The 27,057-nt window shown below is 32.1% G+C and overlaps 2 protein-coding genes across 3 annotated transcripts in view; one reads left to right on the forward strand and one right to left on the reverse strand.

Moving 5' to 3' along the window:
- Positions 1-18,437, forward strand: part of LOC130441423 (F-box/WD repeat-containing protein 1A) — a 42,723-nt gene extending 24,286 nt beyond the window's left edge. For both annotated transcript variants that reach the window (XM_056775104.1, XM_056775105.1), the window contains exons 2-9: positions 1,888-2,116; positions 4,779-4,965; positions 7,364-7,679; positions 9,120-9,260; positions 11,292-11,554; positions 11,627-11,816; positions 12,799-12,946; positions 14,476-18,437. In XM_056775104.1, the coding sequence (XP_056631082.1) occupies positions 1,888-2,116; positions 4,779-4,965; positions 7,364-7,679; positions 9,120-9,260; positions 11,292-11,554; positions 11,627-11,816; positions 12,799-12,946; positions 14,476-14,501 (1,500 nt within the window). In that variant the 3' untranslated portion in view covers positions 14,502-18,437. The remainder of the gene's footprint in view (positions 1-1,887; positions 2,117-4,778; positions 4,966-7,363; positions 7,680-9,119; positions 9,261-11,291; positions 11,555-11,626; positions 11,817-12,798; positions 12,947-14,475) is intronic.
- A 1,813-nt stretch (positions 18,438-20,250) lies between these two features.
- LOC130441560 (heat shock 70 kDa protein cognate 5) lies at positions 20,251-26,959 on the reverse strand. The gene is made up of 9 exons (XM_056775289.1): positions 26,739-26,959; positions 24,557-24,606; positions 24,227-24,496; positions 23,861-24,169; positions 23,372-23,796; positions 23,055-23,292; positions 22,197-22,576; positions 21,887-22,089; positions 20,251-20,708 (listed from the first exon to the last, which is right to left on the reverse strand). The coding sequence occupies exons 1-9, from the start codon at positions 26,838-26,840 to the stop codon at positions 20,619-20,621; spliced, it is 2,067 nt and encodes a 688-aa protein (XP_056631267.1). The 5' UTR covers positions 26,841-26,959; the 3' UTR covers positions 20,251-20,618.
- Positions 26,960-27,057: the final 98 nt, after the last annotated feature.

Below are 27,057 nucleotides of genomic sequence, written 5' to 3' on the forward strand. Positions count from 1 at the left end.
GCCATCTTGTATGGATGAAAATGAAGATCATCATGAAGTATTCTCCTCACAGAACGATCGGAAAGTCCAAGGGCAGACGCATGTTTGCGCGCAGAACGCCGTGGTGATCGCAACACTGAAGTTCTAACTAACTCAATGTTCTCCGGTGATCTAATGGGCCGAGGGACTCCAGTTCTTCGTCTTGTCACACTTGCAGTTTGTCTGAACGTAGTGACCCACGTAACAATTGATTTCCGGTCCGGGACAGGGGCCAAGGGGGCTAAATTAAAGCGATTCCGAAAGGCGCGCTGGGTTGCGATCACAGAACATCCGCTCGAAAAGTAAACCTCAACGGCAAACGCACGCTCCTCACTGTTCCAACGCATGATGGCGACTGAACTGTGCCGGGACAAAACTTTATAGTCCCCCCTCTCGAACGAGACCACTAGCACTCCGTTACGACATCTACCGACTAAATGGCGAACTTTTTAAAAAAGGAAGTTATGCTGCCGCACCCTGTATCAGACGGTATAAAATCTTACGACTTCTACTAGGTCCACATCCACGACCGACGCCAAATATAAAACCCATTATATTTCACTCTATATTTCGAAAAAGTTTTTTGGAATTAAATAAAAATTGTCGACGAAATATGATGTCATAAAAAATTAATAATATGCGACCTTTTTACAATTCCACGGAGAACTGAATCTACATTTCTCACGAATAAATTTTCATACAATTGTGTTTGTCCTTCCCAAGATCTCGACAAATAAAGAACATGAAATACCTTGAATTGATCTGTCAGGTATTCAATCAATTAACAGATGCGCATTAACATTAACTCGAATACGTAAAACTCTTGGTACTCTTTTCCGGAAGCGGAATAAACTAACTATATAACTCATTCACGCTGGATTTGGTATATGCGCATACGAAAATCATAGTTAAATTGTATATTAATGGAAAATTGGGGTCGCTGATGACAAATTCGACCTCAAATTTACAAAAACTTACCCTTCCCACCCCAACAACCATCCCCTTGTATGAAATAGCCCGTACTTCATCAATATAGTCACATATTACTTCCAAGGTTTTCGGAGTTACGATACACAGATACACTTAAAAGAGTTAGAAATTGACAAATAATACAGACGGCGTATAGGAAAATGAGAAATAAAACAAATCGAGACAAATATGGAAATAGTAAGGAACGAAGATAGAGAAACAAATATAATAGAACAGACAAAAGAAAGAAGACGTAAAGAAAGAAAAGGCAAAGACAATTGGCGAAGATACGCTGAAAAGAATAAGAAATTGAAAAATTTATATATCGTGAATAAGAATATGGTTTAAGAGAAAATAGTAAGACACGAAAAAATTTACGAGGTAAGAAAAATGTAATTAGCAAGAAATACTACATTCATTTACAATAATATGTCCAACACGTTCCTTTTATATCTTTAGGGTGTCCGCTACAAGTTTCATTTTACGGTTATATGCCTTCAATTTGCGGATCTTTTTTTTTTTTTTTCGTCAGCCTCTTTTAGACCACTGTGTACATCATCCTCGGCGCTTATTTCGCCTCGTTTAAACTCAGTAAACCAATTTTCAACTGTCCATTTTCCTAGGACAAGGTCTGAATGAAGTTCATCAAGCCAATATTTCGCTTCAATATATTTTCAAACTGACCAAAGGGGCTTAATCCAAAATACTATAATTCAAAAACCAATAGTATGATTGCTGTCAAATTTGTACGCGTGTCTTTTGAAGGTTAAGGCTAATATGCGCGTATTTTTACAGATTGAAATTATTCTGCCACCAACTTGCAATTACGACTTGTTTTATTAGAAATTTCTGTTACTAGTTTTTATTATTGTGAAAAATTTTTTTTATTTTTGATTACAGTTTCCAATGACGATTCTACCACCATACGACACAGCTAGAAAGAAAGAACCGTCTGCAACATTTAACACGGAGAGAGAAACATGTCTGAAATACTTCGAGAGATGGAGCGAAACAGATCAAGTGGAGTTCGTAGAAAATCTCTTAGCCAGAATGTGTCATTACCAACACGGTCACATCAACTCCTATCTCAAACCGATGCTGCAACGGGATTTTATTTCCTTATTGCCAAGTAAGTGACACTTTAAGTCCAATTTGTATATATATATAATTAAATCTGGCAGACATTTAGTTGAAATGTTAAATGTTAAAATTAGTATTATAATAGACACTAATGTCGCCTCAATAATCCGTATTCTGGCTAATCCTACACCTATATAATCCGAATTGTCGGCTGTCCCTGCTGCTGGCGTTAGGTATTGTCTCTAATAACAAAGTGAAATCGCCGGTCACTTGTTTTTGGACGTTATAAAAATGCTACCTACGCCGAAAAGCAAACACCAAACTTTAACCATAGCTGAAAAGTGTGCCATATTGGACAGTTTGAAAGAAGGAATGTTTGGAACTTCTTTTTACCTATACTGAACCTGCCCCCTCTTCACCTTTATAGTGAACAAAGAGGCATTTAGCGATGCTCAGACAGAAAATTTGAAGCCAATAAATCTGACCTAAGAATTCTAGAACTGATGAAGCTAGAAAGCAACGACGAACCAATGGACCAAAAGCACAACTTGATGGACAAAGATATCCCATTCGAAGTGTTAATTAATGACCGCCAATCATTGGTCTTCCGCAGACAGATTTTTCAAGAAGAATTGCTAGCAAAAAAATGTTCTCAGGAGTATTTGGAAATAAAACTATCTAAAAAGCACATTCACATTCTCTAAGATAGCCTAGTGTGGGAACGTAAACAAACTCTAAAATCACTAGTTAACAAAAGCTTAGTAACCAGACTATACCAAGCAATGAGGAAGCAGACAGTCTCGCCAAAAAATGAATAAAAAACTGAATGGATAGTTAAATTAACAGATACAAAAACGGTGCAGGCTTAAGACAATTCAAAAAATTCATAGCTAAGAAGTCTGAAGAACTTCTCGTGGTACCAGAAACGACATCAAACTGGTGGTCGATCTTCTGACAGGCTAATGCCCCGTTAAACACCTTAAGACGATAAGCATGACAAAGGACGACAACTGCAGATTCTTCGAGAAGTCTATGGAAACAGCAGAGTATCTATTCTGTGAATGTCATGCCCATTTTACTAAAAGGCTTGAGTACCTTGAAGGAGTAGGGACACCTAGGGAAGTAGGACACAAGAACTTCAAAAAAACCCGCAACCAAGCATGGTCATTGCCGCTGCTGCTGCTAAAACCTATTGCAAACTATATTAATTAAATATTTTTTTTGGTCGTGTGTCCCCGGGAACGTAGGCCCATAGGCTCGGGTCTGAAAACAACCGAAGTACCAAAAAAAAATCAAGAATAGCTATTACTACCCCTACCCATACGATAAAATTGATTACCCCACGGCCGTCATTTTGACTTAAATCAGATTGGCAATCTAAGAGAACAGCTGATCTACGGCAAAATGATGGCAGTGGGGTAAACAATCGATTTTATCGTATGTACCCGGGTTAGCTTTTCTTGGTTTGTTCTGCTAGTTCGATTGTTCTATACTATTTTTTTTTTTTTGATTTGTGGTATTAAGAGGACTTATAGATGGTTTTTAGATCTTTTTCAGTGGAATTAATTCAGAGTAAATTAAATATTTTTGCAATTGGATAAAGTCTTCAAGTAAACTTTCAAGTAATTCTCAAAATTTAGATAACTTAGTTTTTTTGGAAATTAATTTCCACTGTTGTGTTCTTTAAAGCTTTCAGGCCCACAAACATGAACTCCGGATGAGAAAACAAAGCGATATATTTCGGCCAACCATATCGATCCTCATGCCTGAGGAGAGTATAACAGAATTAAAATGGCGCTCTAGAGAGTATTAAATTTTTCTAAAACCTATAGCAAACTGTAGATTAATTGAATATTCTATTTTTTTTGGCCGTGTGCCCCTGGGGACTTGGTCTGAAAACAACCGAACTAACGGAAAAAATCAAGATAAGCTAATACTACCTGTACCCATACGATAAAATTGATTCTTCACCCCACGGCCGTCATTTTGACGTAAATCAGATTGGCAATCTAAGAAAACAGCTGATCTACGGCAAAATGATGGCCGTGGGGTAAACAATCGATTTTCTCGTATGTACCCAGGTTAGCTTTTCTTGGTTTTTTATGCTAGTTCGATTGTTTTATAATTTTTTTCATTTATGATGTTTCGAGGACTTATATACAGTTTGAGTAAAATTCGTTTAGCGTAAACTGAATATTTTTGCAGTTTTGTAGACAGTCTTAAGTTTATCAAATATGATAACCCAATGGCAGCTGCAAGGTGCAAGCCCAAATTTAAAGCTTAAGTTGGGAGTTAATCACTTTTCATTAGATGAAAAGAGCTTTAGTCAAAATCCTGTTCATTTACCTCAAGTTTATACTTGCTTTTTAGACTATATTGTAATATAATGATAAGATATAAAATTCTATAAATCATTTCACAAACCACACCAAAAGTGTTTGTTTACCCCACGGTGGCCATTTTTAAATGGACAAATAGTGGTATATAGGTTATGTTTTGTACATGTGAACAATTGTTATTTTGACGTGTTGTATTTTTGATGGAAGTTATTAGTAAAAACGATTCTAGAATGGTTTTATGGAATTCGATTCTTGTAGCTCTATGCCATTCTACTAAGAGTCAAATTCCAGAATGCAATTCTAGAATCGTGACAGTAAAGAACTCTAAATAATAATAATAATATATTGAATTGTAGATTTGTTTGATTTCAGAGAAAGGCTTGGATCATGTGGCAGAGAACATTCTGTCATATTTAGATGCAGATAGCCTGAGAAATGCGGAATTAGTTTGTAAGGAATGGTTCAGAGTGATCTCGGAAGGTATGTTATGGAAGAAGCTCATCGAAAGAAAAGTTAGAACAGACTCTTTGTGGAGGGGGTTGGCCGAAAGGCGAATGTGGTAAATATAATTTGTTCATTTAAGTTCGTTGATCGTTTTCTAAGTTAATTCTTTTAAATCCCTCCACAATAAAGTATGAAAAAAAATTATGTGCAATCGACCTAGGACTTTATCGTCATTTATTTTATTTTACATTTTATCGGTGAATAAAGATGGAATAAAAATTATTGTTGTTATTCATACACATGTATGTTTACAATTATTTGTCGAATGTTCCGTTCGGTTCAACGACATAAATAAGGAGCGTTGTACTGCAAAAAGGATGTAGAATATACACTCGATCAAATTGATCTTTACTTTGACGTCAATAATAATAAACACGAATTTCACTTAATCTATCTTTTTCTAGTGATTATATACTAAGTAATTTCCCCTTGTATAATTACATAGTTAGAATGGGACGCAAATAACTTAACTTACAATATTGAATAAAAAATTTCTTCTTGGAATGTACTATTACTATAACATCACTCAATAGGTCGTGTGATTGATACACAGATGGCGCTGCAATTGTCAAATCCATATGGCGTTTATGAAGTACCAACCATTTAAGTGAAGTTTCTTCTGTTATTTCCCAAAAAATGGATTCAAAACAATTTCGTGTCTCAATTTATCATTGCTTCTTGATGACAAAAGAAAAAATAGTGAACAAAAGTATTATCCGGACTCTGCTCCATAGAAAAGAACCATAGTTTGATGAGGTTAAACGCAGTCGTACAGACACTGATGATGGTGACAGTTCTGGTCGTCCAATTGGAGTGATTGCTCCAGAAAACATCAAAAAAGTCCACCAATTGTTTATATCTAATCGTAAATCCTACTTTTTTCACATGAATTGCTAAAATCTCCTTGATGTATCAATCAGCCGTTAAACCTCTATTTCCGTGAACCTCAGATAATGTATTCAAACCAGAAATCTGCAAATATCTCTCTTGGTCTTCGGTACACTTTCCTTCTTCGGTTGCTACCATGGAAGGTCACATCTGAGAACAGAACAGATCCCCCATTGCCTCAACGTCCAATTCAGATGATCCTGTGCTTGCCGATGAGTTTTGGATCAATCGCAGGGTTCTAGAGGTCAGGTTATTTTCCTGTAGTCTCCATCTTACTGACCACTGACTAATAGTCGTTTCTCGCACTTTAAGGAGCTGTATTTGCACTTGAACGACATTAAGATGACGATGTTGTCGACACAATAAAGCGGTCATCACTAGCGGTTATAAATCGCCTTGTACCTTTTCCAGGTTGCCTCTGAAAGGATCTAGCTTACTCATAACGCTGGTACATTCTTCAACCGCTGCGCGGGTCATATCCATCCGTCTAGCAACAGCTCGCTGACCAAGACCATTTGCCATTAAAGCAATAACTTAGGCGGTTTTTTTGGTGTAGTATGCATTAAACTAAAAAACGAATAATATGCAAATTTCTGTTAAAAACGCAATAATTTTCATATTTGAAAAATTTTTTATTTTCGTTACAATCACTACATAAACACGTTTCATTTGTTTACCGTTTACTACGCATATAAACGATAAGCCTTGATGATAAATTTTACTCACGTTAAAGCATATTAATTTGTCTTTCTTTTTTTAATCAGATGAATAATTTGAAAAATATAAATAGTTAAAGTTAAAAGTTTACAGCGGGCCGATTTCTATGCACGCAAGTTTATAAATGATATCCTTATTTTTTAACGCGTCATATACCATACTAACCACACTGTTAACTACCACTGAACCAAAACTCACAATTACATTGTCTGGTCCTTCGAGCCGGATATAAAGCTACGACAGACTTGAAGTACCAAAAATGGATCTTGAAAATTCTACTAGAAAATATGTTTGAAATATAAAGTAACTCCTATATCATCTAGTATTATAGGGCTGTGCAAACTTACTCAGGTGTAACATAAAAAACGATCAAACTAAAGTAACAATTGAAATGTTTTTCATTTTTATATAAACTTTATTTTTCTTAAATGTAATATGAGAATTTTATAGATATATGCTATTACACTGCCTGGTCTTTCGAGTCGGATATGAACCTACGACAGGCTCGAATTACCAAAAGTGGATCTAAAAATGAAAAAACTGGATAATAGGTAGACAAATTTTACTAGAAAATATGTTTTAAATATAAAGTAACCCCTATACCATCTAGTATTATAGGGCTGTACAAACTTACTCAGGTGTACGATCAAATTAAAATAACAATTGAAATGTTTTTCATTTTTATATAAACTTTATTTTTATTACCTGTGATATGAGAATTTTATAGATGTGCGTGATTACGCTCTTTCGAGCCGGATATGAACCTACGAGAGGCTCGAAGGACCATATAATGTAATTGTCATTACAAATATTACCAACAGTTTTCTATTTATTACTTTTATTTGCAGGATTCAGTACTTGTTCAAACCAAGGCCAGGTGAAAACCATCGTCCGCACTGTTTCTATCGTTCTTTGTATCCGAAAATAATCCGGGATATTGACAGCATTGAATCGAATTGGAGGAATGGAAAACACATCCTGCAACGTATAAATTGTAGATCTGAAAATAGCAAAGGGGTATATTGTTTGCAATATGACGATCAGAAAATCGTTTCTGGCTTAAGGGATAATACTATTAAAATATGGGACAGAAGCACTCTGCAGTGCACTAAAGTTTTGATTGGACATACGGGAAGCGTATTATGTCTACAATATGATGATAAGGTAAATTAATAATGATACCATCTATTATGGAAATTTTAAACATATCAAGAAGTGTCTGATTTATTCCAATGAAAATTGTTTTATTGTATGAAATATCATTTGTGGAAAAATTATTTTGCTTATTTACTTTATGTCTTCCTATCCTTCACTGAGAAAATCTTGGAGATTGATATTCTTTTCCCTTCAGGTTTTTCTCTAAAATTCTCGCCATTTCTTTGGCTCTCAATAACTTTGTTCATTTTTGTCCATCCAGATCTTTTAACTAATTTAAATTCTATGATTGAATAGATCACGGGTGGTTGATCTTCTTGGGATTTCTTTCTGATGATTCTTCAAAAGTTTTAATAATCAGATAGTCCTTAAATGAGAATTTAAGTATGGCTCAGGTACTTCCAAACTGTTTTGGGTGAAAGACTCCTTTTTTGAAAAATAAAAACATTAAAATCGCAAAATAAGCATTATAAAATCAATGTAATGCATGAATCTAGTAATTTTCTATCAATTTAGCTAAATCCTTTTCGATACTGGTGAGTTGTGGCATTTTTTCAATTCTATAACTGTTTGTTTTGTCAAAATTTTTATGACCGCACTGAATCCTGTTTTGAGTATGTGTTATAATGGAAAAGCGATAACGATACTGTGTTTCAGTGTTCCACTACAACCAATACTTCTGCTTAAGCTCCTCATTGGTGCAAATGTCAATCAACTTCAGTTCTTCTTCTCTAGAACTCTATTATCACCTTTCGAGCGTCAAAGTATTGGGATTTTATTTATCATTAATATCCATATTTTTTTCATTCTCTGCTGTAATGATTTCTTTTGTCTTCCTCTTTCCTGTGCTACTTGTTATAGCTAAGTTTGTCTTAGTCTTAATTTTTTTTTAAATATTTTTGCTTCTGTCACTTTTGTTAATAGGCTTTGTGGTATTTTTTTATTTGTCTGAACCAATTTAAACATCTTTTAACTTTTTTATTTCCTATTGGTTTCTTTTTGAGTTTTTCTATAATTACCTCATTTTTTATTTTATTGATCCTAGTTTTCCCTGCTATTTTCTATCATTCACTAACTTATTACTAATTTTTTTAACTTCATATAATTTATTTAAATTATTCGTACAAATTTATACACAACAGATTTCTCGATAATTCGGATTCTAGAATGTAAACAAACAAAAAGGCCTTCTTAAAAATTGATTCTATTAAAACATAATGTAAAAACAATATAAAGAAATTGACTCCTTATATAAAAAAGACAATGTGAGAACTACCCGCCGGATCTTCCAAACTTAAGATTCTATTAATACTATATAACAGGACCAGCTTTACTGTTTACGTCAGGGGACGTGTTCATAACAATATTGTGTCCAACCTCTTTTATTTTTCTCATTTAATTCTTTGGATACCTCCATATTATTTTTATTAGCAATATTTTATATTTTAGGTTATAATAAGTGGATCAAGCGATTCCACAGTAAGGGTATGGACTGTGAATAGTGGTGAAATGGTTAACACGTTAATACATCATTGTGAAGCCGTCCTTCATCTTAGATTCAACAATGGTATGATGGTTACTTGTTCAAAGGTAAGTTGAAATTTATAGAACACAACACCAATACTCGACATTACACAGTTTGTTATGTGTTTCAATAACTATGTTATCGTCTTCAAAGGCCAAAGGTAAATTAAATCATGGAAACTTACGTAATCCCTTCTACTCTTAGGAATGTAAGGGGTGAGTGGAAGTGAGCTATGATCACTTCTCTAAACGATCCTGCATTATTTTTCATATTATCCCATTCCCTGTTTTTCTTGATCTTCCTTCTTGTCTACAATTCTTGTAACATATCCAAACTATGTTAACTATTCTTCTTCTAATTCAATATCTATAAGTTTTGTTTTTAGATTTTCCTGTATATATTGTAAATCTCATTTTACCTTCTATATTTCTTAGATATCTTCATTATCTGTATCTTATTTCTTTAGCTTTGTGTTGTTATCCATTCTTTTAATCTGAATGTGACTATAATAGTGACTACTTGGTTAAAAATATGTGTTTTTGCTTCTTTTTTCCTTTCAATTTATTTTCTCTTTTATTTCATCTTCTTTTCTTCCTTTATTTTTGATTCTAGGTATTTAATGCTATTCACCTGTTCCAGTTTTGTTTCATTTAGCTCCATTAGGTCTATTTTTTTTATCATTATTTGTAATTACTGTTTTTGTTTTCTTATATTATATATTCCTAAGTTTTTGTTTATAGTTCTTTCTTCTTTAGAACCATATCATAGGCTGTTTTAATACTTTAACATATTTCAATGTATGTATGTATGTAGATATTGGGGTATCATATTCACCGCAATTCAAAGGTTCTATTGTGTCCCTCTTTATTGCTACAGTACTTAAGAACCTAGCGTTTCCAAGCAATTAATCCCACTCCTCTTAAACAGTTCAGAAAGTGGAATGGCTTTAATTGTCAAAGATCTTTGTTTTCTGTTTCGTACTCTTTCAGGTGTAGTACAATAAAGTTCCTTAGAGTCTCACACTTCAAGAATATCCACATAGAGATTTCATCCTGCAACAGAATTTTCAAACTATTTAGCGTCTTCAGAGCTCGATAGAACTCCTGTTAATATTTGTAGGTTGCTCTTACTCACGCTAATACATTCAGCAGATTATCTCTGTTTATAGTTTCCCAGGAGTGTTGGCCTGTCTCATCCTCAGAAAGTTCTCCCAGTAATTGTTTCTACCCTATCTCCCTTCATTTCCTATGCTTTTTCCATTATTCTGTAGCTGATATCACATAAGAGTTGCATCCATTGCAGGGTAACTTTATTTTTCTTGTCTAGCTCGTTTAATTTGTATAGACATTTCCAAAAAGACACATTCCGATATCCCACATTATTATTATTTTATGCTTTCATTAAAATGAACCAAGAAGAGTAATGGGATTAGCATACATCCCTCATGTTGTCATAAATGTTATTGTCTTGTTCTTATAGCATTCGTGATATTATTATACAGTCCTTTGATTCTATCAATCTTTGTTATGTCTACTCATCCGTTTTTTAAGATCCTCCACATGTGTATTTTATCGAAAGCCTTCTCAAGGTTTGTTGATTGTTTTGGGGAGACGTTTTGGCTTTACAGCCTCGGCACCTATTCCTAGAAGATATTTTGTACAAGATTCTACATCTTATTGTTCTGCTTCTATAATACATAGACTCCTTCAAAAGGCTATTTTTTAGTGTTCTTGTGTCGCGTAGGTCCGTAGGTGTTAGTACTACTCATTCTAGGTAATTAGCCTTTTAGCAAAATGGGCAGGTCTCAGGGTCTATAAATCAAAGGTGTGTCCCTCCTGATTCTTTTGTAAGTTTTCCGATATTTATCTTATTATAAAGCTAGTGTCTATAACCCCTATATTTGATCTGAAGCTGTATAAAGTATCTTGGAAACTTACATTATGTCATTTTGAATGTTGATGTAGTAGCACTAAACAGGACGTTCAATTTTTGCAAAAATTTCTTACATTCGAAATCGAACAAGCTCTATGACTTACTCTATAACTGTAGTGGTAGTATTTGGAAATATTTTAGTAATTTAATGTTTTTTGTTTCAGGATCGTTCTATCGCCGTATGGGACATGACTTCGCAAACTGAAATAACGTTACGAAGGGTATTGGTAGGTCATAGGGCGGCAGTGAACGTCGTCGATTTCGACGAGAAATATATAGTGTCCGCGTCGGGCGACAGAACTATTAAAGTGTGGAATACGTCTTCATGCGAATTTGTGCGAACTTTAAATGGGCATAAACGGGGTATTGCTTGTCTGCAATATAGAGATAGGTTAGTGGTTAGCGGTAGCTCTGACAATACCATAAGGTAAGTTCATTTCTTATAACTATATAATTTATTTAATCGTAAACGAACGTCCGATTTGAATAATTATTTCAGATTATGGGATATAGAATGTGGAGCTTGTTTGAGAATATTAGAAGGACACGAGGAACTGGTTAGGTGTATAAGATTCGATTCCAAACGTATCGTGAGTGGTGCTTACGATGGAAAAATTAAAGTTTGGGATTTGTTGGCAGCTTTAGATCCTAGAGCGCCGACTAATTCTTTATGCCTAAGAACATTAGTGGTAAGTTTTGATAAGGAAGATATATTTCAACTCCTTACAACATCCCGGTCTATTTAATCAATTAATTACTTCATTAATTGGTGTAACTTCACTTGATAATGCTATACATGATCCTTACACTAATACGTTCATAGCTGATCAGTTAATTTCTATGAAAAATAACAGATTTCCTCTATTTTATACATTTAGCAGTGTTATTCCCTTTATAAATTATTTTGTTCAATATTGTGATACATCATTATTTATTAACAGAAATCGAAGCTAATAGGTTTTTAGTCAATATTTTCACCTATTTTTCCTCTTTTCTTGTGCTGCTTCTATAGTCAATCGTCGAATATTTTCGTAGATTCTTTAAAAAAATATCAAAACACTCCAGAATATTCTTAATCATATTGTAATAGGTCAAGTTAGAGGAGTAAGAAGAATTATACTTTATTACTATATCATTATAAATAATTGTCTTAAATTTAATCAAAATTTGAACAGTTTCCCCAAATGTTTCAACTATTTATGTTATGTGTTATCAATATATACTCATTTTTCACTTTACTTTTAAGTATTTCTCAATTGTATTCATGTTTCCATAACATTTCCAATATAATTTTAGTTCCTTCTAATATATTTTTTCTCTAATTATTATTGGTCGTCAACTATTTATTCTAGAAATCAAGGATGTAAAAAAATATTTATAATTAATTTTCTATTTAAAATTATCTAAATTCATCTTTTATCAACTTCCTTTATTTCCTGTCACGTTTTTCATTTACAACCAATATTTAGAATAAGTTCTTCATTAAATTTTGAAAAAACTCCAGAATATTCGGTAACCTAGTAATCATATGGATAAAAGCCTAATTATTAGGAAAAGAAGACTAACATAACCAATTGAATGCCCTAACTAGCTTCTTTACTCTAACTTAAATACATGTATTATTAAAATGTTTCTTTTCTTAATATATGTAACGTTTTTTTTTCCTTTTAGGAACATACAGGACGTGTATTTAGATTACAATTTGATGAATTCCAGATAGTCAGTAGTTCACATGACGACACTATTCTTATCTGGGACTTTTTAAACTCAGTACCCGAACCTAAACCCGCTAAATCTAGTGAACCCAGATCTCCTTCTCGTAAGTATCTGTAAAATATATTTCATTTAATTTTAATTAAATATGGCATGTAATAATTTCGTTTAATTGTATTCTTTATAAGCAGTGCTGGCTTCAAGAAGGTCAGATCCTCGCTTTTACAAATTTCTTGCCTGAAAAATTCATTTATCTTTGCAAATGAATGACTTTCCAAGTGAATCGGATTTTCATACTTCTCCCAACAAAATCTATACAGTTTCAGCTGGACCCAATATGATGAGGTGCTTTCTAAGTAATGGTCTGCAATGAAGCATGTGAGGAAGTATAGCTACTTTGATTTTGAATCAAATATTGTTTGGATCTCTCAAAATTCAAAAGAAGTAATCCATTTTGAAAAAAAAACTTTGGAATCGCAACATTTAATGCTTTTTTTCTTATATAAGAATTCCCACTATCAAAAAAACTTTGGAACAATAAAAGGCATTTATGTTCCTCTCCATTTCCATCGGGATATGTGCTGGCTTCAAGGAGGTACAATCCTCATTCTTAGGTTTCCTATCCGAAGAAAATTTTAGTATGTTTGGATTGGTGAGGCTTCACGTTAATCAGGTGTTTCCTGAGATGGTAGTGATCTGCAATGTAGCAAGTGGGGTTTGTTTTTGGTTAGATCCAAATGATTTTTGGATTCTGTTCCAAATAAAGCTTTCGAGCAATAATAAGCATATATGCTCCTTTTTATTTCCATCTACAGTAAACTGTATCTGTTGACTTCAAGGAGATTGAATATTCGATCCTACAGGACTTTTGTCCCAAGAAATGTTTGGGTACGGCAATAGGAAATATTGTACAACTAATTGAACTGAAATTTCTTCTTTTTGTAGATTCTATACCAGACAGTTTCTACTAGACCCTTTATCCATCAGGTACTGGGGAAGATACCACAAAAATGCTTTGTTTTCATATTATCCTTTCTTCCGAAATTGTCTCATGTAGAAGCATTTCCTGTACTAAAAAAGCTTTGCGGCAATAAAAGACATATATGCTCCTCTAGTATCTGTGCTACCTTCAAGAAAGATCCTTGCTTTTACAAGTTTCTTGTACCAAAACTTTTTTTGTTATTCTTTTAGATGCTACACCCGTTAGTTTCAGCAAGACCTGTACCCTAGTAGAAAGTGAGGGAGTGTAGCTTGCTTTTGATTATAGCCAAATGCCTTTTGGATCTAATGGTATCAAAGTAGTAATTCATACCAAAGGGACACCACCAGAGTGCGTCTCACTCGATTTCCTGCTTCTTCTGAAACAATTTCTTATAGAAGCATGCTTCTGTACTAAATAAAAGCTCCAGGAATGAATGAAATGTTTATATATTTATCTTCTTTTCCATTAATTCTTCTATGAATGGAAAAGTTGTTTCCGATGCTTATTTCTTCATTGGTAAGATCCATTGGTAGACTTTGTATGACCTCCTTGATTGTTGTTTTTCTTTTCATTCGCTGTACTCAATATGGTCCTTTTATTGAATGCCATAAATAGATATTATTTCAGCAACTGATTTATTATATCTTTTACAGAGTTTTCTCTTGCTGCTTACGAGTGAATCTGCAAAAAAACACATTTACTATGGTGTATAGACAAATTTCTATTTATTCGTGATGTTCAATATGTTTTAAGGTGGGGCGATGTTTACAAAAAAATTATAATCGAGGTCTGTGATGTCCTTGTATAGACTTAACGTTTCGAGCTTTCGCAAAATTATTTCCCAACGTATATATTTAAATCCAATGTAAATGATATATTCTTTTTTTGAAAAAAAAAATATGGTGAGATTGTACAAGCTGCAATCAGTTTTTCGACAATTATTATTAGATCGGCATTTTCCGCTTAATATAGGTAAAATTATTGAAAGGATTCTTAGGTAGGATAAATCTAGGATATATATAATTGTAAAATGAATTTAATTCTGAAAAACTTTCCTTTCAATAAAATAGAAGGTGCAAATATTAGTTTACTATAAAATAAAACGAAATAGTTGTTGTATTTATTATTTTATTAAAATACAATATTATAAATGAGGTCTGGTTATAAATAACGAAACCGCTTTTTAAATTTATATCACAATAGGTTATTTTTGAGGAGAAGCTTCATTGCTTGTATTCTTTTTAATATTTGAACATTATTTAGTAGAAAAAATACTACGACGTCTCATCCCACTGGAATAGTTAAGTTCCAGCTAGGGCTCTTCAAACTAATTTATGTTGACAAATGACAGACTAAAATTAGTTAAAGCTAGTGTGACTTCTTAGGTCCCGTCTTTGAAAAACACTTTACAACTTACAGTCAGCATGCTTAGGGTCATTTTGAAGCGAGATATGTTTACTGGTTTTTAAATTACAGGTCTGTAAAGTTGTCATAAATGGACAGAAAACACTAAAGGTTATGTGATATTTTACAGCGTTTTCAATACCCTTTTGTTATGGTATAGATTAAGATATGAAAAATAATTTAGAATTATGTTTTCTTTCAAAGAGTACGTATTTAAAATGAAATCCATTAACTGGTATTATCAAGCACGGAGAAAAATATTAATTTGGGATGGTAAAAAAATTCTGAAGTAAAGTTCCTTTTTCATTAATTCAAGTTACCATAGAGGCCTAAAAGAATAAGCTTTTTGAGGATTTATTTTTTTACACCAACACTCACAGTGTATGCTTACTGCCAAATGATAGGATCAGTTAATCAAAATCCAGTTTAACAGAAGATATATTTGGCTGCGCAACAGAACCGCCAGATTGTACTTTAGGATTATCAATCACTGTCTGGTTAAACTCTACAAATGCTGTTTTTGCTAGTAATTTTCCTCTTTATATGATCATCATCTGCAATGGAACTGCCCAATTAAATTTTGCATTACTGTTATAGTATGATTAGTAAAAAAGGACTAACCCACCTCCACCAATTCAGAAATTATTTTGATTTCGTGCTTTGGTATAAATATAATTACATAAATGACAGCTTTACAGCTCTGTATTTCAGAAACCAGTTGACATATCTCGGTAAATTTTCAAATTTTTACCAAGTCTGTACCAAATTTCAAAAAATCTGAAATTATTTGGATGAAAATGGTTTTTTTTGGTATTGATTTCACATGGAATGACCCTATATTAATTCTATTTTCAGTTATGCAATGCTACATTTGTCTACTTAGCTTTCTGCATATGCGGTTTCGTTATTTAATACCTACAGGTTGATTAAAAATGAATTTTAATTATAACATTTCACTTTAATGCTTCGTTTTTGTATTATATTTTAAGAATAATGATTGCTTTTTGTATACCCGCGACCAATTTTCAAGATTTTATGAAAATATATTTTGATGTTAGTATATTATCTAATATACATTTTTAATATATGAATAAGGTGACTTATGTTATAAAAAAAGAATTAAGTTAAGATAAATTGATGGTATATGAAACGAATAATGATGTTCTAGAAGTATTATGTATAGAATGCATCTTATAAAATGTGTTAAATTGTTTGTATACTAATATTAAAGGGTAAAAGTAGGGTTTTATTAAAAGATATATTGTTTATGTAAGATCTTAAACAAAGTCCGAAATGTGGATTCATACCGGATACCGTTGATTATTGCTATTTCTTGTTTTAATTTTACAGTGGTATGAATTTATACATAAATATGGATTTTTTAGTACAATTACGGTCTGAATAAGTTGAGAAATTAGACTAAAAACGATATATCGAGTTTTAGCAAACTTATTTCTAATTAAATAGTTTGCAAATTGATTTAGTCATGTTAGAAACAAACTACCAAATCTTCATTTTGTTTCCATTCTGTATTTATCTCGAATATTGATCTCTTAATATCGATTTCTTTTAATATACGGTATTGGAAAAAAATTAATATCAATGTAAATCTTTAAATTTAATTACAATTCATAATAAATTATATTCCCATTAGTTTAGTCATCATTAGAATTAATCAGTATCAAAACAAGAGTGGAGAGGTATATTTTAGGTTAGGTTGTACTTAAAAAATGCCAAATGTATCCAATTAATATCACAAAGCATCTCATATCAAAAATAGTGAATTTTCGGTAAATCAAAAAAAAAAAAAACAGCTGGTCCATAATTTAACATCTTTTTTTTTTATTTTTAATGTGATATTTAAAAACCGTTAGAGAGATGTATTTCTTTTTCAAATGAATGATTAAACGATGTGATTTTTGGAAGGTCTGGTAAACCAGTTCCCTATTTTATAAAATCAAAAGTCTATCAATAAAGTTTTTAACTTTTACTTGGTTTACATGTTTATGAGAATAATTCAATTCAACTTAATAAAATCAGAAATGTTGAATTTCATATGTCCAACTCAACTTTGGCCAAGAATAGACGGTCAGAGTATTGGGATTTTAGTTTTCACATTCTTACTGGTCCTTTGCGACTTCATTCATTTATCGTATTATTTTTCCCTTTTTTCCATCTTCCTGTGATAATTGTTCTAGCCAAGTTTGCTTAAATCTTTCTTTCCTTCTTATGTCTCTTTGCTTCTGTTATTTTGTTACATTCCCTTTTTTGGTTTACTACCTTTCGGATTTTTTGATATCTACTTCAATTCTCAGGTCTCAGTCTATTATCTCTATCCATTTGTTTACTTTTTTTTCCTCCCATTTTCTTACCTTTTGGATTTTTTCTTTTATCCATTTTATCAAATGTATCTGCTACTATTACTATTTAGTGTGTATTTACTAATCCGTCTATATTTATCGGTTCAAGGTTTTTGTAGCCAATTACTGTCTCCAGTTTATAGTTCTTCTCTTATTTGATCATCCTATCCCTGATAAACAGAAGCGCAAAAGCAAATGAATAAGCAACTGTACTCAGGTAAAGTGGAATTGGAAAATAACACTAGTAGATTTGAAGATTTCACATTGATATTCCCGTATCCAAAAAAATTCCAATACAGTGTAGGAATAAACATATATATGTTACATAAAAATGTAATCAAATTTTGTAAATTTGATTATCACTGAGATATTTTAAATTGGGCGATAAAATATGAAATAAATCCCAATTAAAATATCTAGCATTATAGAATATTATAAATGTATGTAAAGTTGATTTAGAATTTTTTATTAATTGTTTAATAGATATATCTACGTCTCAGAGACAATATTTTGAATGTTACTTGTATATGTCTCACGTTTCTTTGGCAGTTTTCCCGGTGGAATGGAGGGATTAGTGTACAAAATCTTTTTTAACAGATTTAAATGTTTAATTATAACTGCCTCTTATAATTTCTCTAAATATTTCAAACAATTAAATACCGAAGCATTTTTTTTGTAATATTTATCCTAATACTTTAAATAAAAAAATATATCATTTACAATATATATCATTATTTTCGTATGATTTATTTGATCGTCGTATTTTGTATCCCATCTGTTATATAAATATTATAAGCTTATGTATATTTGAAATAATTTATTTTTGACAGATTAAATTTTTTTTATTTGTCGTCTTTTATTTTATTTGTAGGTTCAAATTAAAAGAACTGAAACCTACGGGCAGATTTTTTTAATTGTCCGGCATAAAAAAATGTTAAAATTGAATTATTTATCTCCCAAAAAGTTGAAAATTCTTTTGATACAATCTACTTCCAAGTATTGTTATTGGCTAGCAATGCACTTATCCCAACATTTTAACCATGACTAAAGGCTTTCATCTGCTTATTAAATATCAGGAATGGTGTCAAATGTTTCACTTTTAATAGACCCGGAAGTCGTATGGAGATTAGCAGATGTAGACAGACAAGAAGACTTTGTGGCCAAAATAGTTGCGAATCAAAACGACTTGTCATGCATTTTATTGATGGAGACGAGAGTATTTGACCAATTTTTCAGGTCCCTTTCTTCGCTATCTGTCCAGTACTGCAAGCGCTTGTTGGAACGTTTGCCTACATTCCTCGTTCTTAACTGACTTACTTCGATTATTAACAATGTTTTGTTTAAATTGAGAAAAAAATTATGAAAGAACTTTTCGGAATATTACAATTAAAATTTGGAGATTCGATCAGATTTTTTTTATTTTAACATGAAAATGGTTATGACTGATGTTACTGGGATGACAAATTCCCAGATTTTTGAGCTTTGTAAAATTTACTGTACTTATGCGGTATCAGGAAAAAGTAATGCCTACTAATTTGATATAGGCGGTTTTTATTGCATCTAAAAAAGTAAGTATCATTGTTAAACACATATACTAAGGTCAGCAAAATGTTGACGGAGGTCAGTACTCTGTTAAATACTATTGTTATTGAATGTGTAAGTTTAAAATATACTCGTGATTATAAAGATAGTTTTATTACGTTCCCAAAGATTGGAGGCCACTCAAATTCAATCAATAAGATATAACAACACTTCAGTTTCTGAATATGTTTGGAAATCGTTTGCTTAGTGGAGCCTTTCTCAGACAATAGTTTATATTTTTTTCTGACGTCTAGGAAGAGGAGTGTATTCCCCATCAAAATTTATTTTTACAGATAATTCTCTATTAGAATATTTTATTGTTCTTAAATGCACTGCGACCCTTCCAGCCTTATAGTCTTAAATTTGAAAATCCTTTGAAAAATATACAGTCCAAAAAAATGTTTATCCTGCCTACTTAGTAGTATCATAATATTGACCTAGAAGATATATATTTCGATTTTTGACCTTTAATCGGAAATTTCTGTTCAGTGGTGGTAGTGTTGGTTTATTATTAATAAGACGTTGGAGAGGACTGTTCCTATTCAGATAATTACACCCGCCGCACCAGAGTATAATTGATAACCTCTGTTGCTCTAATGTTTTTGATAGTGTATCGATAATACAAGAAGCGAGTGTCGAGGATGAAAAGTCAGCAGTTTCATCAAACCAGTAGCATGAAACATCGTGACTGAAAAGTTTTAAATGATAAAATCATGTACATTCAGTTTTTTTGGTAGTGAAATGTATTTGCTTTTTGCAAGAATAATCTTCACTACTTGCAGATTTTGGTTATAGCTTATTATTTTGTGGGAAATTACAATACTCAGTCTAAATTAGTACCATTCACCTGTACCATTGTTAAAGGATAAAATTAGCTTTTATTATGAAGAAATGTAAGATGACAAGTAAAACTATACAATGTAAAGCAGAATGATAAATATTTATATAACTACCTTGAATGTATTCAATAGTTAAAGGTTTAATTTCTTTCTTCATTCTGTTCCACTTTTTATTACCTTTTATTTTCTCTCAAAGTTACTACTTTTATTACTCTTTGTACTGATTAAAAAATAAAATAACACCTCAATTTTATTATATATGAAATTTATTTTTAATGTAACAGAAATTCATAACATATCCAGTAAAAATAATGAACTGTACAACACATACGGTACTATTTAAAGATTCATTCGATACACATCATTCATCAACCGTTTCTGATAAATCAGTCCAAAGGGGGAAGTTTTTTTATGCGAAAAATTACTGAACTTTTCCAAAATAAAAATAGCTAAATAGATGCCAAATTGCACATTTTTAAATCGGAAAAAATATATATATATAAACTTCCGTCTAAAGGTTAACTCAACAGGAAATCTGTACCTCCCGACGAAACAACGACATCACATATTTACACTAAAATGTTTGTAAGTTTTATAAAAAAAATCTTTAAGTTAATTTTTTTCTTCTTTCTTTTCTTTTTCTTGTGGTGACTGCTCCTGTTGCTGACTACTGCTGCTGCTACTTTCGCGCTCTGCTGCCATCTGAAATATAAAATGAATCGTAAGGAAACTAACTGAAGAAAATGGTACATCGCCTTAAAAGATTCAAACCAATTGGAGTTATAAATAGATTTAGTTAAAATATGAATTTGTCAGTAATTGGTTTATAAAAAGTGTCAGCTATGATTATAGTCCATGTTATCATAAAAACTTTTTAAGTTGGTGTGAAAAGAAGATCCTTATTGGTGGATACTTCTCCATTGCCATATTTAATTAATATAGCAAATACTTTGTCCTATAAGATATATGTATGTTACATGAGATTAAAAAAAAGAAGAAATGTGAAGAAACATCTGAAAACCAAAGGAATATAATACAAGATACAATATCTTGATCTAATGCATACAGTAGATGAAGCTCAATTGATTAATGCAATATTTTGCACTTTATCAGTTTATTGCAATTTACATTACATGCAAGTCGCAATTCTAGGTGGAAATCAAGTTCCCTTTCTCTTAACAACCAATCAAATGTCAAAGTAAAAATTGTTAGTTTTGAAGCAATACCTACAGCATAATGCCAAAGTGCATGATTCGACTCAATATTTTGACCATGAAAATTTTTGCACCCATGTCAAGTGAAGTTAAGTGACAAAAATTAAATGATACTTAACACCTTCAAAATAATGTGTAAACTATACTTTTCTATAAACACCCCATTATTAATTTGGCCTTGATATATCTTTACTTTGAGCGATCAAATTTAATTTAAACTTCACATATTTGTCAAAGACTGACGACATTACAATAATCAGATCAAAATATTTAATAATTCTGATTCTAGATTCTCCAGCATTCATACGAACTGTGATGTTTACATCTTAAGCAGATTCCACTGTTTCAGTTTTGAATTAAACTCTTCAGCTAAGAAAGCAGGAAATAAAACAAGACACTGGATAGAAAATAATGGAAACAGCTGCAGAAAAAGGAGTCCACACAATGACTCAACTTCAACAAGCCTTATACCTGAAAAGGTAGAAAGGCATCAGGATTAAGTATGCAAGACATGGATGTTGCCCCGATGCTGAGTGGACCTCACATATGAACACATATCTGTTTTATCATAAGCTAATGAACACAAAATTTATATATCAAGAATGGGAAATATTACAACAGTTTGTAAAAATAATCAAAGATTTACAAAAAAATCTAATTCCTTACCTTTTTGTATGCCATTTCAAACAGTTTAAGAGATGATTGTTGTAATGTGGTAGTGGCTTTACGTATCTCTTCAGGATCTGCATCATCTTTTTTAGCTAATAATTCTCTAACTTTACCTATTTCTTCTTTTAATTTATCACATTCTTCTTTAGGTAGTTGGTCTTTGTATTCTTCCATTTTTGTTTCAGTGTCGTGTACAATACCTGAAAGATGTACAGTTATTAACATTGTAAAATAATAATTTATTTAATTAAATTTCCAAAAAAAATAATAAACAATAGATCATTCAAAAAATTTTCAGAGTGTTTACCTTCGGCTTGATTGACAGCTTCTACTCTATCCTTCTTAATCTTATCCTGTTGTGCGTACTGTTCAGCATTCTTAACCATGTTTTCAATTTCGTCCTTACTAAGACCACCAGACGATTGAATAACAATTTGTTGTTCTTTTCCGGTTCCCTTATCCCTAGCAGATACGTGAACTATACCGTTAGCGTCAATATCGAATGTAACTTCAATTTGTGGTACACCACGAGGCGCAGGTGGTATTCCAACAAGAGAAAACTGACCAAGAAGTTTGTTATCAGTAGCCATTTCACGTTCACCTTGATGAACTTTGATTTCTACTTGAGTTTGTCCATCAGCAGCAGTGGAAAAGACCTGACTCTTCTTGGTGGGAATGGTGGTATTTCTGAAAATTAAATCAAATTACTTCATAAGGTCACTATTGATATGGATAAATTTGAAACTGTTTTTACTTATACAAGCAATTAATAGAATCAGCATGTAATTAATAGGAAAAACTTGGATATTAGTGAGTCAAAAGAAGCATGTTAGCAATAAAAATAGGAGAGCAAACCAAATTGAAATGAAGAAATTAAATAAATTGGAACTTGTTACAAAAAGTGGTAAAGAGATTGCCTACAATTTTCTATTTTGATTAAGAAGGATAAGTACAATGTCATTGGAAAGGTGAAATTGGTATGAATTAGCAGGAACTAGATCAGACCAGAATTATTTAAGAGGCTTTCATCCATTTAATGAATCAATTCAGAATCAAATTATTTAAAAAGTGACAAATGATAAGCAAAATAATTATAATTGTACAATATCATCAACAGCAATATTTTTTTTTATTTTTTAAATTAATCCCTAAATAAATATCTTACCTGTTAATGAGCCTAGTAAACACACCTCCAAGAGTTTCAATACCCAATGACAAAGGAGTTACATCAAGTAATAATACATCGGTTACATCACCAGCCAAAACACCACCTTGGACTGCAGCACCTACTGCAACAGCTTCATCAGGATTTACAGCTCTGCTTGGTTGTTTTCCAAATATTTCTTGGACTGTACTTTGTACTTTAGGCATTCTAGTCATACCACCAACTAACAAAACTTCACCTAGAGTACAAAAATAATGTTGATATATATGAATTTGACAAACTTAGTATGTAAGTGAAATATTACTTGGATGACTTACCCACATCAGATTTGGAAACTTCAGCATCCTTCAAAGCCTTTTGACAAGGTTGGATGGTTCTCTTAATAAGATCACCCACCAAACTTTCGAATTTTGATCGAGACAATTTGAGATTCATATGTTTTGGTCCGGAAGCATCCATTGTCAAGTAAGGAAGGTTGATGTCTGTTTGGAGAGAAGATGATAATTCAATTTTCGCTTTTTCTGCAGCTTCTTTTAAACGTTGCATAGCCATTGGATCTTTTGTAATATCTATGCCTTGTTCTTTTTTGAATTCAGAAACCAGATGATTGACAAGAACATTATCAAAATCTTCACCTCCAAGGAAAGTATCTCCGTTTGTTGATTTTACTTCAAACACACCTTTTTGGATTTCGAGAATGGAAATATCAAAAGTACCACCTCCCAAATCATATACGGCAATACTGTTTTAAAAAAATTATAAATTGTAGATTAACTTAAAATTATTAAAGTGAATATAAAACTTACACTTTATCTTCTGTTTTGTCCATGCCATAAGCCAAAGCAGCTGCAGTAGGTTCATTAATGACTCTCAATACATTTAAACCTGAAATTTGACCAGCATCTTTGGTTGCCTGACGTTGAGAATCATTGAAATAGGCAGGTACCGTAATAACAGCATTCTTAACTTTGGTATTCAAGTAAGCTTCTGCAGTTTCCTTCATTTTAACCAAAACAAAAGCTCCTATTTGGCTAGGAGAATACATTTTTCCATCACTTCCCTGAACCCACGCATCACCATTTGATGCTCGAACTATTTTATAAGATACAGTTTTCCTGAAAATTGAGACATTCAACATTAAACTGTTCACAAATATATGTAGTTAAACTTACATATCTTTCTTTACTTCTTCATCGTCAAATCTCCTACCAATCAATCGTTTAGTTGCATAAAATGTGTTGGCTGAATTTGTTACTGCTTGTCTTTTAGCCGGCATACCTACCAATCGTTCTGAATCTTTTGAAAAAGCAACTACTGAAGGAGTTGTTCTTGAACCTTCAGCATTTTCAATGACTTTGGCTTGTTTGCCTTCCATAACAGCAACACAAGAATTTGTAGTACCCAAATCAATACCAATAACGGCACCTTTAACACCCTCTGACCTAAAAGATATGCAATTGATTAAAATCGGCTTGATCTATAATTTTTTGTTTATAACTTACTTATTTCGTATTTGGTTATCATATTTAGGGCTTAATGCATACAAAGGTCTCTGAAACAAAACAAAATACATAAAACTACCCGAGTCAGCAATCTTCATAGGACCTAAGAATCAATATATGTCCTGTTACATTTTTGTATGAACAGATTTCAATTAGAATATATATAAAGGAACTAAACTCGATAAAAGTACAGTAATCAAATACTTCAACAGTGTGTTAGCTATAGACTATACTATATTTTCCAGATTTAGGTCATAAATTATTGTGACTTATTATTTAATACTAGGGAAAGCAAAAAGAATTGGAAATTGAATTTGTTTAAAATTAAAAAAAGGAAATCGTTTTTTAGAATGATAACTTTCCTCATATTTGAATTTTTTGCTATCCAGTCAACAGATTTAAGAGTTTATTTCATAGGTGACAGTTGATCTAGGAATGACAGGTAGAATATGTGCTTCTTATATATTTAAATTTGAAATGATTTACTATCCACGATATAACAATTTTGGAATAGAAATCAGTAACATTTTATAATGAATATTTTACTGTCTTAGTCTAAATCTGTAAATTGATTATGTACTTGAGAACATCTTTAGGTATATAGTAAGCATTTTCGGGCGTCCCCTTCATATGCAATAAAGTAAACTATCAGAAAACACCATTAATGCATTCAATCCTCTATAAGAAAATTACTTACACCCAATATTTACTTACAATCAAAATTTTTTAATAAATGTATTTGAAATATATTTGTAAATAGAGCATAGCAACAATTCGGAGCCCTATGGTACTTAGTAGCATAGGGGCATAGAACCAAACACTCTGAAAGCCTGGTCAACACATCAAGCATTTTTCAAGAAGAAATATATGCAAATGAAAAATGTGTTTTGTTCAATCTAGAAAGGAATGGTCACAAACAGGAAATCATATCTTGTCTGATAACCCAGCTGCCATTAGAGCTTTAAGCTTCAACAAACATCATAAGATCCAACTGGTTTGGGAATACCTGGACAAGCTAAATGAGTTAGATAGAAGATAGATAGGGATATAACCAGTAACTGGGAAAATTTCCAGGGAATTGAGACAGGCATACACTCTTGGAAAGCTATAACCAAAGAAGACCTGTTGAATGTATCAACCTGGGCAAAAACAACCTACAAATACTAACAGGAGTCTTTCCCAGGCAGTGTCGCCTCAATGGATACCTGAAGATGTGCTACATTTAGCACAATGTGCAGATTCCATTATGCAGCGGATAAATCCTCTAATCACATTTTCTCAAAGTGTGACACTAAGGAACTGCAGAAAACTACACTTGGGAGAGAAATAGAAAACGAAGATCTCTGGCATATAGAGCCATCCCACATTCTAGATCAGCTGTAAACACTAAAAATCACCAGTGTGGCAACAAGAAAAGGGGACAACATGGATCCATACATGGAAAATCCCAACAACTATTCCATGTAAGTCAATATTCAATTGTATTGCATTGTATAAAATGGTCTTTAGACAAAATAAAAATATACTTCCTTAATACCTCAAAACTCAACTCAAAATGGGTGGAAGTTACAACTTTTGTAGTTCAATATAACCTTCAAGTTTATAAATATCAAAAAAATTCTTAATTGGAATGAATAATGAGAAGTGGAGAGCATGATTTTAATATTTCAGCTTCAAGGTGAGATAAAAATGTGGAAGCTGGAAGTCATAAATATTAAAGGGCAATATGGAAGATAGTTATTGCAATCCATTGAAATTTATCATCGAGAAAGCATGTCAAACGTTAAATTAATTTATATTTCTTTCACAAAATTTTGAAGATTTCATTACAAGACATTGCATCACAGACTGGCAAAAACATTTTCAACTAGAGACCAAATACAAGGTTTTTTTACACAATATTAACTATCTATTTAATGTGAGTATGTGTAAAACACACAACAGCAATGGTCTTAAGAATTTTTTCTCGGAATAGTACAAGATAGTGATGCAATTTTATGGTGATAAAATTAACCTCAAACAATATAATAAATTAGACTAAAATGTGCCTAAAATATATTTCACTGATTTTGTAATGAAATTTCTTTGTTTTCCTATCTCAAGAACATTATGTAATGACTAGAACGGGATATTGGAATATTCCCTAAAAACCGAAAAATAACTTGTCAAATGTGTGACTTACTTTAGTGATAAAGTGGCTAAAATTTCGATTTCCCGTTTGATCGACATTTACTTTGGAACAGTTTAGGGCTTTCCTACTGAGGGCACGTGCCGCGGATAACATTTTCAACGAATTTACTTTCTTTTTACAAAACGGCACTTTAAACTTCACGTGCGGAAATACAAAATGGATGAATGGGTAATAAAAAATGAATACCGGCTGTCAAAAGTCAAATATACTGCGTGGTTGCCGAGTAATAAAAAATCTACAGAATAGAAAGAAGATCCTTCAATAACTTTGTTTAATTATTTATTTGATTCATACGATCCTTTCAATTATA

The sequence above is a fragment of the Diorhabda sublineata genome, chromosome 3 (assembly GCF_026230105.1).
Source record: "Diorhabda sublineata isolate icDioSubl1.1 chromosome 3, icDioSubl1.1, whole genome shotgun sequence".
NCBI classification, from domain to species: Eukaryota; Metazoa; Arthropoda; class Insecta; order Coleoptera; family Chrysomelidae; genus Diorhabda; species Diorhabda sublineata.